At 39.4% G+C, this 14,132-nt stretch overlaps 1 protein-coding gene and 1 long non-coding RNA gene across 6 annotated transcripts in view; one reads left to right on the top strand and one right to left on the bottom strand.

Annotated features, from left to right (window-relative positions):
- The window catches only part of syt7a (synaptotagmin VIIa), a 671,470-nt gene extending 657,727 nt beyond the window's left edge, over window positions 1-13,743 (bottom strand). For all 4 annotated transcript variants that reach the window (XR_006313964.1, XM_043706001.1, XM_043706003.1 and 1 more), the window contains exon 1: window positions 13,478-13,743. Coding sequence is in view for 3 of the 4 variants with exons in the window: in XM_043706001.1 (XP_043561936.1) it covers window positions 13,478-13,499 (22 nt within the window). In the remaining variant the exon portion in view is untranslated. The remainder of the gene's footprint in view (window positions 1-13,477) is intronic.
- LOC122557865 lies at window positions 9,678-13,499 on the top strand. 2 transcript variants are annotated; one of them, XR_006313966.1, is made up of 4 exons: window positions 9,678-11,627; window positions 11,748-11,870; window positions 12,479-12,977; window positions 13,073-13,499. It is a non-coding gene; the product is annotated as an uncharacterized LOC122557865 (long non-coding RNA). The 2 variants fall into 2 exon arrangements; XR_006313965.1 differs by having other exon boundaries at window positions 12,479-13,499.
- Window positions 13,744-14,132: the final 389 nt, after the last annotated feature.

Genomic DNA, 14,132 nt, shown 5'->3' with positions numbered 1-14,132 from the left:
CTTCTCTGCTGTCTGCAAGATTCTCTCTTCAAGTACTTATTTTTGAAAGCAAAGACAGAATCTGCTTCCTCTACCATTTCAGACTGTGCTTTCCAGATTCTCATCAATCACTGTGCAGAAAGGTTCCTTTGGCTCTTTTGTCATGACTCCTTTTCCAATGGGAATAATTAATCTGTCGAGATAACTCTATTTTAAACACCTCTACCAAATCTCCTCCAAAGGAGGCAGGTAGGAATCACTCTGGTAAATACTTTCTACAACGCTCTAAAACCTTCACTTCATTTCGAAAGTCTGGCACAAAACATTCCAATGATAGCTAAATCTGTTTTATCATAATTCCCTTTTTTAAACTATGTCTATATACACAAAGCCAAAGATTTTGTGTTTTCTCAACCTTCCTTATTGCTTTCAATGATTTGTTTTCATATATCTTGGAATCTGCATTGCTCTTCCCCTGCATCTATCCACAGTGCCAACTTCTACCCCATTGAATTACAAGGAGGATGATAGAAATCTTGCAATAATTATAAGTTTTGCCTCATCTGCAAAATTTGAAACTGTTCCAAGACCAAATAATTAATGTCATGAAAAACACTGGTCTTAGCACTGATCCTTGAGAAATCCCACCATATACCTTTCTTCTTTCCAAAATTCAACTACTCTATTCATCACTACTCCATTTTCTGTCCAATGTTCTTTACTGCAGCTCAACACTACCTCTCTTATTCCATAGATATTAATGTTGTTAGTAAGTTTATTCTATAGATATTTATCAAACATCTTTTGGGAGTCCATGTATATTACATCAATCATTTTGCCTTAGTAACCCTTTCTCGCCTCCATGAAATTTTCAGTGCCATATGGAATAAGGGGAATATGGAATTAGGAGAGTTGTTTTCAGATGGGGCTAACACAAGACTGATGAGCTGAACTTCTGTGATCTAGCCATTCTTTGATCAAAAATTAGTTAAACATGATTTGCCTTTTTAAAAAATGCATTTCTGTTTTCTGTAATCAATCCACAATTACCTTTTGATTCTGAACCAGAAAATCATTCTTGCGTGCTAGTGAGGTTAAACTGATAGGTCTGTAGGTTTTGAGTTGATCCTTAGAGATATTTTTAATCAAACTGTTACAACACACCTCTGAACCAGATGGGACTTGAACCCAGACCTCCTGGGTAGAGATATTACCACAGCATCACAAAAATCAATATTTTGTTGAATATCAGGGTTACCACATTCTCACTACTTAGATATTTATTTAATTAATCCGTTCAGAGATGTAACTACACACCTCTAAATCAGTTGAGATGCCTCCTGGTTCAGTGGTAGGGACATTGCTATTGTACCACAAAAAAACTCCTTTTGTTTGAACAAGGGTGTAATATTTGCAACTTTCCAGTGTTCTAGAATCACCCATGTTTAAGCAAGCTTATGACCAGCACCTTCATAATTCATAACCTACTTCTCTCAACATCTATCTGAACCTGCTTTTTTGCCTATTTTCTAGTCCCACCTCTATCAAACTTTAGCCTAAATATTATCTTAAGTAGTTGCTTCATTTTGATTTTTTCAGTCATCTTCGGTAAATGGATATCTGTATAAAATACTCAAGTATGCCCTCTGCCTCTTTATATCAGTCTCCATTTTGGACTCCAACTGCTGCACTTTCCTTACTAACTTACTATTTATACGCCTATGGAAAACTTTCATGTTAGTTGTCAATTCCTTCTAATTCTCTTCCTTTACCATTTTTATTTCCCATTTAACTTCTACTCTGAACCTAACTATATTCAAAAACCAAATCAGAAATTGCTGGAAAAAGACTCAGCAGGTCTGGCAGCATCTGTTGAGAGAATCACAGTTAAGGTTTCAGGACCAGTGACCCTTCTTCAGAAAAGTGTAGTATATTTAGCATGGTTCAAAAAACTATGAATCTAACATCTCTCCTGCACCTTTTTTCGCCTTAATCTTGCTCTACTTCCTTTGCCATTCACGGTGCTCTGATTTTGGCTGCCTTACCCTTTCACAATGTACATGAATCCTCTACTGAAAAGCTCACTCAACCGCAAACATTTTAACTACATTTTTTGCCCATCTATTTCTGACTTCAGCGATGCCTGTCTCTGAAAGCCAACAGTTATTGGATACACAACAATGAAGTCACTCAGAGTTCTTTTATCAATGGTTACTGGTGTACAAACTACTGTAACATAACACTGAAATATCGCATCGGCTTCCTTCTGGATTGTTTGAATCCACAACAAACTCGCACGTTACCACTCAGGACCGTCTTTAGCTGGCCAAGCCTATAATCATCTCTGTGTCTTCGCCACACCTCCTGACGTGAGGTTTCCTCACTTCATTGAAATGTTTGGCCTCTGGAATTGTCACTGATCTTGGCATCTTTTTGGGCTACTTAGTTATCGTCTCTGTCCAGTGTACAATTTCATCCACCCTGCATATTTGAAATTGTTTGTTTTAGCTTGTCTTGGCCCAAGTAGTTTTACCATATATGGTCCAATCACCCTGCTCCAACTACATCATTATTTGGTCATCACTTTCTGCAGGGTCACTCTACCCGAGTGTTTAAACGTAATTCAACCCACTGTAAAGTTTTGTATGAGTTTTTATACTTCCAACCTTACTTAACAACAGTATGCTATAACCTCTTTTAAACTCGCAACCCTTTGAAATTAGCGTTATGTCAGCTAAATTGTGCTTTTTAGATTATTCCTTGCCCTTTCTATTGTTGATGTAAATCGTATGAAATGCTACAATCACTTTTCCTCTGTAGGCAACTACTCAATTTGATTGATTTCAGTATCCAAAACCAGCAAACCTCCCTTCCTGGTTAAGTCAGAAATATCTCAATGAAGGAAGTGTTCCTGAAAATGTGCAGAAGTGCTTTTCTTCTCTGCCCTGTACACCATATTACAGTCTAAACTAGAATAACTGAAGCTTTCATGCATGAAGCAGCCACCTTTTTCAAAGGTCAAAATACGATTGCTACACCAGGTCTGATGCTTTTCTTGTAATAATCAAGATTCTAACAGTTACAATAACCAAAGCTTTGACAAGTCAAGGTAAGAGAGTTGTCTAACATGGGAGATTCTGGTAACAAATTTCATATAACTACACTACGACGACTGCCTGACACTAAACTTTGCTTTTTTTTTGGAAACCATCCCTGCTATTTGAATGTTTGCATCTGCTACAAACCTTTTGCTCACTTAGTCTGCCTCACTTCCATTAAGCTTCATGAACACCAGCTGACCAAAAACTATCCTTCATATTCTATCCCGCTGTTGTTCATTCTGGACTCCAGGTGCTGCAGCACCTGCAGTTCAAAGTTCACATCCTCATGTGTAAGATCATTAATTGTATTACCCCTCCCCATCTCCAAACTCTTCCAGTTCTACCTTCTTCACAGAATTCTGCATCCCTCCAACTTTATCTGTTCCTCTTCCCTTCATCCTAGTCATCCAGGTCTTAATCTCTGGTAATCCCCTTCATAAACCTTTCTGCCTCCCCCTTTTCCTTTAAGAAATTGCTCAGAATTTACAACTTTGACTTGCTGCAGAAAGTTTTCCCATGGCTTGGCATTCATTTGTCCTTAAGACTTCTTTTCCATGTTACTGCTGCTGTGGCAATGCAAGTTATTTCACTGGACATTGTTTGGATGAGGAGGAGTATATAAATTCCTTTCCAATCAAATAACTCAAGAAAAAGCATTATAACTGACACATAATAGCAATTTTCATTTGAATATAATGATTTCTGAAGGTAACTAACTCTCTTCCACTCTTTACACAACGTAGTGAACAACCAAATCCAGCCAGAAATCACCAGAAATGGGAAGGCATCCGAGACAAAAAGAATAGGTTATATTTTGGATAAAGGCATTGATCTTTTTAAAAGCTGTAAACTCTGGGGAATCAATCACCTGTAAAAGGAGCTAGATGCTTCGTAACTTTGCCTTCCAACCAGCGAGTCATTTTTAATCAACCTGTTTGGAGATGTGATGACACACCCCTGGAGCAGGTGGGTCTTGAACCCCTGCCTCCTGGCTCAAAAATAAGGACTACCACTGTACCCCCAGACTCTTCTTTCAGAACTGGTGTGGTAGGCTGAAAAGGGAGTACAGTAAGAATGTATCCAATGCTGAAGTTATGGCTTATACATGAAGAAAATAATAAGCAGAGGGTTATTTTATCAAAAGTTGCAGTTTACCAGCAGTACAGTGATGAAGGTGCTACCAAAATCACAGTGAAAGAGGTGTTATTTAGACCCTGGATGAGTTGAAAATTTATTTTTAAAAAAGATGGTACTAGAAAGGTCGGTTGTTCTTTTAGTTGATATGTCACCAGACCAGATCAGATGCATTTGAGCTGAGGGAAATCGGTCAAAGGTTGTAGCAGCATCTTCTCTCCTGTAATCATTTTATGATTCTCTGATCTAATGTGGTCCCTTGCTGGACAGATAGAACAATAAATGATGCAAGGTAGAAACTAGACATACCAGCCCAGGAATGGTATGACAGAAGATATTTGCATTTACAATTAAATTTAGTATAGCCGTAGCCACCCTTGTTGGGACAAGTAACTTTATCACTGCAAAATTCATTTTTACAACCTATTTTGGCAATTGCATAAGGTTCCACTTCTATGGTAAGTTATTTTAGAATGCTTTGAAAGAAATGAAAATGGATGCTTACATTTCTAGTTCGCGTAGTACGTTCTACTCCTGTCCTTTCAACGTAGATGTGTGATTCTAACTGTACAGAGCCTAACCAGTGAGTTGGATTACATCCATTTAAATATATTTAATCCCATGTTACTTACCCCAATACCACATACATGATTTTTATCCTCCCTTTCACCAACAAAATCTTCATCACAAATAGCATACTAAATACATTATTGAAACAACAGCACACATCACTTTGAAACATATTGAAACTAAAATGTGATTGTTTATATAGCTGGTGATCACAAATTTGCAATCTTTAAGCATATTTGGAACCAAGTGGTGGGGAGCTCTCTCCAGGACACAATAAAATTGCATGCTGCTGACCAAAGTTCAAACTGTTGTGGTCAGTCTTAAAGCTCTGTGAACAATACAAGCCAAAGTCATATGGCATCATTGTTATGATGTTGATGTCAATGTTATTTTATAACAATAAAATTAACTCAAATCTCCTGACAAATACAATGAATGTCAATGATGTGCAAAATGTATACTTTCCCATTACCATCTGAAGATATCCCAATTCGGAGACTACATAAAAATCCTCACGAGAAAAAAGAAAGCTTGAAGTTGTTGAAAATCTAAAATCAGAAAATACTAGAAATAAACTGTCGATGTACTTTAAAAGGTTTTTTTTTCCAACTGGGGACTTCTATTTGAAATTTTAACTAAGCATTTATTTTGAGATGTCAATACACCTGCGATTTCTGATTTTTATTACACAAGCATCCACTTTTGTGTCTAACTTCATCACACTCATGGTTGTTTCTTACCTTCTCCTGAATCATTTTAAAAAAGTTTCATGAGCTCTTAGCTTCCATAATTAACATGTACAATTACGGAGTTCTGATTACATTTGACAACCATTTCAAAGACATAAACAAGTAATTCTACACTTAGCATGTCAGTAGTTATTTGGAAAGAGAAAAGGCAGATTTTTAAAATTTCAGTTGGTGCCCTTACAACCAAAATTGGCTGTAGTCAGATCTGGAAGAAATGTTCACATTAAAAATCAATCTTATCTTACAACTGCTGAATGCCTGAGGATTTTCAGCAATTTTGATCATTGGCAGCCTTTACTTTTGTCACTCCCCAATACAGTTATGAAGGTATTCCAAAAATTTCAAAGCACTTACATTTAACAGCCGCATTTGTTTTAAGATGTCTACAGCACATCATGTCATTTTAGGCAATATCAGCCCTAGACAATCCTGAAACTCAAGCAAATATAAATAGACAATGTCAAACACTTGTGAAACTCACATTGATTTATTATGGATGGATAAACAAAAAGGATTACAGTACACCGGCCAACTAATCTTTGATTCACCATGGACAAAGAGAGGCATTGTAACTCGATGAGTGTTAAACAAGTATTAAGTTCCTGATGAAGGGCTTATGCCTGAAACACTGACTCTCCTGTTCCTTGGATGCTGCCTGACCGGCTATGCTTTTCCAGCGCCATACTTTTTGTCTCTGATCTCCAGCATCTGCAGCCCTCACTTTCTCCTAAGTATTAAATGATGTCATTAAAAGGATCTCATTGATAATTCATTGTATTTTGTAAGCCGAGTTGAGACAACTCTGTATTGAGGCCTCGACTGACATTCACTCCTCGAACTTCAATCTCAATACTGACATCCAACCACTGTTCACAACTACCATCTTCAAACAATCCTCAACATTACTCTCATAACTTATTCAAAAGAAACGCAGCTGTTAAATCTAAGTGCTTCTCACACACCTGGTACCTTCACCCTAATCCACAACTATGTAAAATATTGATCTATAACAGAAATACATCAAGCCTTATTATTTAATATGCAGAATTTACATCTGATACTTTTGATTGCTTTAAGTCACTGGCATAATTAGTTATGTTTAGCAAAATGATTATTGACAAAATTGTGAAAAATGTTCTGATGAAACTGAACATGTATTGTAGACAGTCATTTAAAGGTAGATAAGTTAGCTTTGTGTTGGCTTATTTTCCTAAAGGTGATGCAGTTTAAAGTTCAGTGTACAGAACAATGATATTTTGGCATGTATGTTTAACTATTTCACTCTAAACCTTTTGCTGTATTGTGAGAAGATTGTCTGCCTATGAATACTTAAAAAAAATGAGGAATGAACCAAAAGTGAAAAATGGCACAAAAGACAATTGTGTGAACTGAAAGCAAATCAAATGGCATCCAACAGTTGCAAAATTGTTTGTTCAGGTAGCTGCTGTGTACAATTATTGCCACTAGATGGCTCTAGTTCATCTCCAAAAATAGGTGTACTCATGACATCTAGTGGCAGATAAAAAATGTTGCAGCTTGTTCCCATGTAATAAACCTTACATTTAAAGAGAAAATAAATACAAATCTGAGAAATTTAGATAGCCTCATGACAACTGTAAAGTCCACAACTCACGATGGATTTACACAAAAAAAAACACATTCTGTAGTAAATTCAATGTACATTTGCACATTCAAATATTAACTTTTTTATGCAAACTAATTTTCACAAGGAATAGAAAATGGAAGTGAATATTTCAATGTTTAAAATTATGTTATTAAGGCATAGTATTTTGATACTTGCAAGAAACTTTAACACCTCTATTTATTTGTATAGCAAAATAAAAGATAGAAGTTTTGGACTCCACATATATTAATATAATGGAATGGCTCAGTTTTGCAGTGGTAATGACAATGAAACTATTAGCCTCTCCCATTGTTATTGAACTGGAACCTACAGCAACTTTAGGATTACACACAGATCAAAACACTGTCAGTGATTCTATGCTTCTCTAACATTACCCCAGCCCATACAAGTCTCCAATGACTGGGAAATCTATTCATTGGGAGAATTTTCATTTTTACAACATTAGTCTCACTATAAAAGTTACGAGTAAAGTAGCTTTTTATTTGACATTTCTACCTTATACAACAGATACAGTAAAAACAAGACAGTGTTCCTCCAGGATCAAGGGTGCTACATAGACAGCACAGACTATTTGTTGAATGAGAGCTAATTGGATTTTCTAACAGCATAATAAGTTTATAATTACTGATAAATATCTTCAGTTGTGCTGAATAAACTAAATTTGTGCACTATCAAATTTCTCCCTATGATTAAAAATGTGATTTAACTATTTAAGTCAAATTCATTTTAGTGTGTATGTTAATCCTATCATTTATTTAAGTTAAACATGATGCATTGTCAGCACTTAATTTCCTCATTTGCTGTATATCAATTTCAGAAGTGAATACCCCCTTACCAATTTCCTAACATTGCTGCTGCACACCAAGACATCTCTTTGACTTGGTACCTGATTTGCTGTCAGGCAAGGAGAAAACCACGGAACATAGATTGCTGGATCTTTGCAGGCAAGCTTTGCTGATGAACAAAGAAATGTCAGTTCATAACTTTTGCTATGTTTTGGAAGCAGAAGCAAAGAACAAATGCTTTACAGCTAAATTAGTGGAAGCTATATATATATATAGTGTAGTTACACTACAAGGTCCATAACACTGATATTATTTGGAATAAAATCTGATGTAAATTCCAAAAATACATTAAGCACAATGAGTCTTCCTACTGCCTCAAACCAGAACTCCAAATTCAATTTACACTTAACAACCAAAACTTTCATGCAAAACTGGGACCCTTTAAAATTGCTGTCACTTGCCTTCTCGAAAATGTCGATAAAGCATCACAGACTTACAACATCTGTGACTTGCTGCAGTTTGCAGTTGGGAGTGATTGCAAAGTCATCAATCTCCAGGCTCAAGTGTTATAATGGAATGGTTGTAGGCTTCACAATCATGGGGCAATCAAACAACTATCCTCCTTCTACACTCACTTATCTGCAGAAATGCACTTGCATCAAGAATTATTGGATAGCGAGCAGAAGCAGTCAGAAAAAGGTGGTCGATAATTCTTTTCAGAGTCAAAGTGTGGTGCTAGAAAAGCACAGCCGGTCAGACAGCATCCAAGGAGCAGGAGAGTTGACGTTCTAGCATGAGCTCTTCATTAGGAAACTGGGCAGTAGGGTGGCTCAGTAGTTAGCATTGCTGCCTCATAGCACCAGAGACCTGGGTTCGATTCCAGCCTCAGGCAACTGGCTGTACAGAGTCTGCACGTTCTCCCGGTGTCTGTGTGGGTTTCCTTCGGGTGTTCTGGTTTCCTCCCACAATCCATAGATGTGCAGGTCAGGTGAATTGGCCATACTAAATTGCCTATAGTGTTCAGGGGTGTGTGCATTAGTAAGGGGTAAATGTAGAGTAGTGGGATATGGGAATGGATCCAGGTGGGATACTCCCGAGGTTGGTATGGTCTTGTTGGACTGAAGGGCCTGTTTTCACACTGTAGGGATTCTATGTGTATATATATCATTATATTAACAGATGACCTGGAGGTTATTGCTGGAAAGTTGTTTTTTTTTAAGAAACTCAGCACAGATTACCATATTCGATTGAAAGACTTTCAGCATCTAATTACAAAACACTGAAGGAAGCTATTCAGCCCATTGCATCCCTGCTAAGCTGTTTGCAAAACCAATTCAATTTGTACAGTTCTTTTCCCCATAGCTCTATAAATGATTTCTAGTTGTATTATCACTAGACCATGAATCGATAGATCCAGGTAATTTTCTGGGCACTCTGCAATTGCAGAGGATGGAATTTGAATTCAAAAAAGAAAGTCTGGAATTGAGTCTTATGATGACCATGAAATATTGGCAATTGCCAGAGAAACCCATCTGGTTCAGTAATGTTCTTTTAGGAAGGTAACTACCATTGGATCGAATGAGACATTGAACCCACAGAAATGCGGCTGACTCTGAACTGCTCTCTAGGCAATTAGGGATGGTCAAGCAAATGCTATTCTAGACAGCAACACCACACTTGTGAATGAAAAAAAAGTAAAACTGTCCAACTCCCTTTCAAAATTACTTCCACAACACACACACTCCAGGTCTTAACCATTCACAATGAAAAATAAAACTCTCTCATAATGAGTCTGGTTCTTGACTCTTCCATTAAAAAGTAAACAGTGTATCCAGGATTACTCTTCCAGAGGTACCATAGTGCTACTTAAGGCTTGAGGCATGCTATGATGGTTTTTCTTCCTCCAATAGGTACAGTTTCAACTTCGCAAATCTATGTATGACTGAAGTGCCTCTTGCCAGGAACTATACTTGTAGACCTTTTCCACATCCTCTCCATTGCCTAGTGTGAACACACGGTGGTGAAACAGGAAGTTTTGCTATAGTTCCCGTAGCAGGTGCCATTTTTCCTTTCGTATTCTCTGTGCAAGTCTTACCGAACATGTTTTTTCCAAAGGTGTGCTTAAAATAAACTCCCAAAACTCCTGCTAAAACCTTAAACTTTTATTTCTAATGTTGTCAAGCAAATGAAGCGAAATTAATTTACTGTCATTAATCCCGACACTGTCGGCCCTGTAGTTTTTTTTAAAAAAAACAAACTAAGATGGGAAATAATTAAGAATCAATTGTCGTGAGTGTGGTTAAATGACTTGGGTGTAAACATTGCAGAGTGTTTGTTGTATTGAAGTCCGGATCAATATGCTAATACCTTTCCCCGTCAATCCGGTGGTAGATTTATCCACACTGTTTAAGATAATGGGTTAATACTCAAGTCAGTCTCTGTTCCCCGTGGCAGGTAAAAGGCCTTTGAGAATACATGATCCAATGGTAGACATTGAAAAGCAACACCTGTGTTGCTGTTTGAAATAGACAACTCGCAAACAGATGAACTGGCAGCAGGACGGAAAAGTAAATTGATCAAGGCCGCTTTTTGATGCATTTTTCAACCCCCAACATTTCGCATTGGCGATGTGACTCAGCAGGTGGCGAAAACACAATCATGTTTGTAAATCAGTTTGTATTAACGTTGGGGGGCTGGGAGCAGAAATAAGTCCCGTCAGCATTACGCCGTCCTTATTTATACACACTTCAATCTGAATAGACCAAACATCCTGAGCAAAAACAATGGAAGTTACATATGGAGTGTAAAACATGGGAGAGTAACCTACGTTTATTCATTCCCCCCCCAAGTAACGTCCGGACGCAGACACCGAAAATAGCCATTTGATCCTACAACAGTTCTGGTGTCATCAAACAAGGCCAAAAACAGTGAGTGTAATAAAGGTTTCTGGCCAACACTAGAAAGTGATCCATTTCTCGTTTCTATAGAACAGTCAGAGGCAATGACTTGCAATGCGTTGACTGCCACCGCTGAGCGGGTATTATTTCAGGTCAGTGCACCCTCGGCAGACCATGGTTTCCTTACGTGCCCCCGTGCATATTATCTGTTTAACGGCGGGGATTTAAGTTATTCTTGCAGGACTAGTCTTTGCTTTTGAAGGTCAAGGCATGCAACACCGAACCAGCTCCCACTCCCGGCGCTCGCCACTACTCATTGTGCGAAGGGGACTGGCAACCTGTTTGACAGCCAAACGGTTAACCCTTCTCACTGCCAAGCAAGACTGAATGCAAATCCACGGCAGTGAAGTGCAGAGACCCTCTGGCTACCTGTCCTCTGTCCTTGAAGGACGTGTGCCGAATGGAAATCGCTCCAAGCCAGAGATCTCTCTGTGATCCCTTATCTGCCATTGCAATCATAGTAGATGCATACTTAAATGTCTACTGCTCGTAATATAAAGTGATAGCGTTCACTGGGTCGGGCTCATTGTTTCTAATTCTGTCCACTGTCAATCTTGTGTTCGCAAATGGAGACAGTGCTTCCTCTTCCCCACCCAGGCAACAACAGAAAATGGAGCACGGATTCCCTGCCGAACACATTGCACGCAAACACATGCACCTGCAGCACAAGCAGTTCATGGCATACGGCGGGACCCATGACTGAACAGGTAATCACTCACTCTCTCTCACACACACACAAAAGGGAGCAGGTAGGCCAGTCTCCCAAGACCTTTATTCCAAATTGCGCCGCTGAAAGGTGTTTTAATCAACACGCGTTTGATTCATAGATAGGGAACAGGAGGGCGCCAGGTGTGGAAGATGCGGTTTGAAATCGAGCCTTGGATTGACGCTATTCTCCATTTGAAATCCTGGGACCGACTGGAACGATGCAAACTGGCCGTAGGAAGCAGGTCAGAAGGAAAGGCGCGGTTTGTACAGCATACCTTTAATAGCACAAGTGTGTGGGGTTGCGTAGGGTACTACTCCACCTCGACTTTTTCAATCTCTATAAAACTATTTAGTATAACGTTACTTACACTGTGTAAGATGTCTTACATTGGAAAATATACCTTGGCCACTAAGCGCTCGCTGTTTAAATACGCTGGGGTGGTGGGGAGTGGTAACTGTTGTAGAATATGTTCGTCTCATATCCGTGCAGAATCACTTTCAATATTTAAAATCCATTCGCTACTCATTGTAATGATAAGACCCATCGATAAATGCAATGAGTGTAATCGGCACAGAACCAGCGGCTGATGCATCTACGAAATGAATATTTGCTTAAGCCAATATCTAACCCATGTCTAAGTTCTTCGTATAGGTTTCTGTGTCAGGGAATATTTCCTCCTTCCAATAAAGGTGTTCGGTGAAGAAGGTTCAAAATGCCAGCATACGGAATTTACCTGTTAAGTGACATGTAACTCACGTAGAATTAACTGGAAGTACAAGATTTACTGCACAACATGGAAACAATAGGGGTTTTGCAAGTCCTTACACACTAACTTTTCTCCTCAATTAGGAAGACAATCACTATCCGAACACCCACTTTCAAAATACCAACTTCGTTGTACCTCTGTCTCGTTAAAATCGTAAAAAAAGTCAAATAATGTCCATCCTAAGTCTACACCACTTTAGGTTTGTGCTATGACCTAGATGCGAAGAAGAGAAAGGAAAAGAAAAAAAAAGTATTGTTCCAGAAGCTGCCTCATATCTACTGACCTTGAAAATGAAGATGTGGAGGACAATTCTAATGTAAAATAATGTTAAAAGATGGACGGGGCGAAGAGAGATAAATTTTGCACTTGCACAGACTGAAGCACCAAAAGAACCGAAACCAAAGAAGGAATCTGGCAAGAATCTAAATGGAAAGATGAATTGATGTGTGCAGGCGATCCAAAAACTGGTTAAACTGCAGGCGTCAAATCCAATGGGCTCGATTTAAAACAAGTGTAACCGCGAAATCTCAACAATATAACAGACCTGCTGAACAGGACGAGCCAGAGCCACACAGCAATAAGGTAACTGACAAAGATTAATGGTCAAAGTCCATACACACAAAAGGACATAACAGACAAAAGCATCACATTAACTGGTCATTGTTTCCTTCCTGTAGAACACCAACTCATTATTGACGGTCGTGATATCTCTCTGCCTCGACGTAAAAGCCGAGTGCGTTGTGCTAGCGGCAAGTCAACCACTCCTGGGTATGGGTTCATTTTTTTTGTTTTCAACTTCCCGAATTAAAAAAAAAGCTCGCGCTCCCTCTCCTTACACAACCCCAGCGAGGAGATTCCTTCCAGCGGACAAAACAAAAAAAAACAGAAGTGTCTCTGAAACATCTTGGCAGAACACAGCAGCCGACACGAAGCTGACTTTAAAACGCGACAGGTTGACTGAGGAAGATAACTGCAGCCACAAAACAAGCAGCAAAACAAAACGAAAAAGCCTGTTCCATTGTCAACCAAACACCAAACCGCTGCAACCTTTAAAGAGAATCACTTAATTTCCACCTCCCTACCTTTCGGAGTGTCCTTGAGCATTTTTATTTCTCTCCGGAGTAAGTGTCCGCGGTTTTTGTTTTGTTAATTTTTCCTCCGTGCACAATAAAAGCGAGGAATCAGAGAGCGGCGTGTTGCATTTTTTTGTGTGTATACATATATAAAAGAGAGAAAGAACACAGAGGGGGACGCGGGGCTGCTGGAGCAGCCTCCTGCAAACACAGACTTTCTCTGACTGACTGACTGCCTGCCTCCCGCCCGCTCGCTCGCTCCCACGCGCTGACAACACTGCCACACTCCGGCTGCTCGCGCCACACTCTCCGCGGTCACGCAGCCAGCGGCGACGCGCGCTCACAGCACCCGCGCGCCGCCAGCCAGCGCGCGCGCACCGCCAAGGGAAAGTGGCTGAGACGTTCGCAAGACATTAGTTCCCTCCCCAGGTAGGAGGTAGAGAGCGAGAGTGGCGCTTCCTTGTGTGTGCACAAGCCGATGTGCTGTGGCTGAGCCTGGGTGATGTATCACTGCATATGCAGCACACTTTCCTTTTGTAAACCATCTCTTTCCCCCATCACCACCACCATCATCATCTTTTTAAATCCTCTTTTGAGTTATTTTCTCTTCGGGTCATCAAGTGGGTTTGTCGCCGCCGCTGCAGCTGTCGCTCCCCATTCCTCC

The sequence above is a fragment of the Chiloscyllium plagiosum genome, chromosome 16 (assembly GCF_004010195.1).
Source record: "Chiloscyllium plagiosum isolate BGI_BamShark_2017 chromosome 16, ASM401019v2, whole genome shotgun sequence".
In the NCBI taxonomy this organism is placed as follows: domain Eukaryota; kingdom Metazoa; phylum Chordata; class Chondrichthyes; order Orectolobiformes; family Hemiscylliidae; genus Chiloscyllium; species Chiloscyllium plagiosum.
The sequence above is the reverse complement of the archived record's forward strand: the minus strand, read 5'-3'. Positions and strand labels throughout refer to the sequence as shown.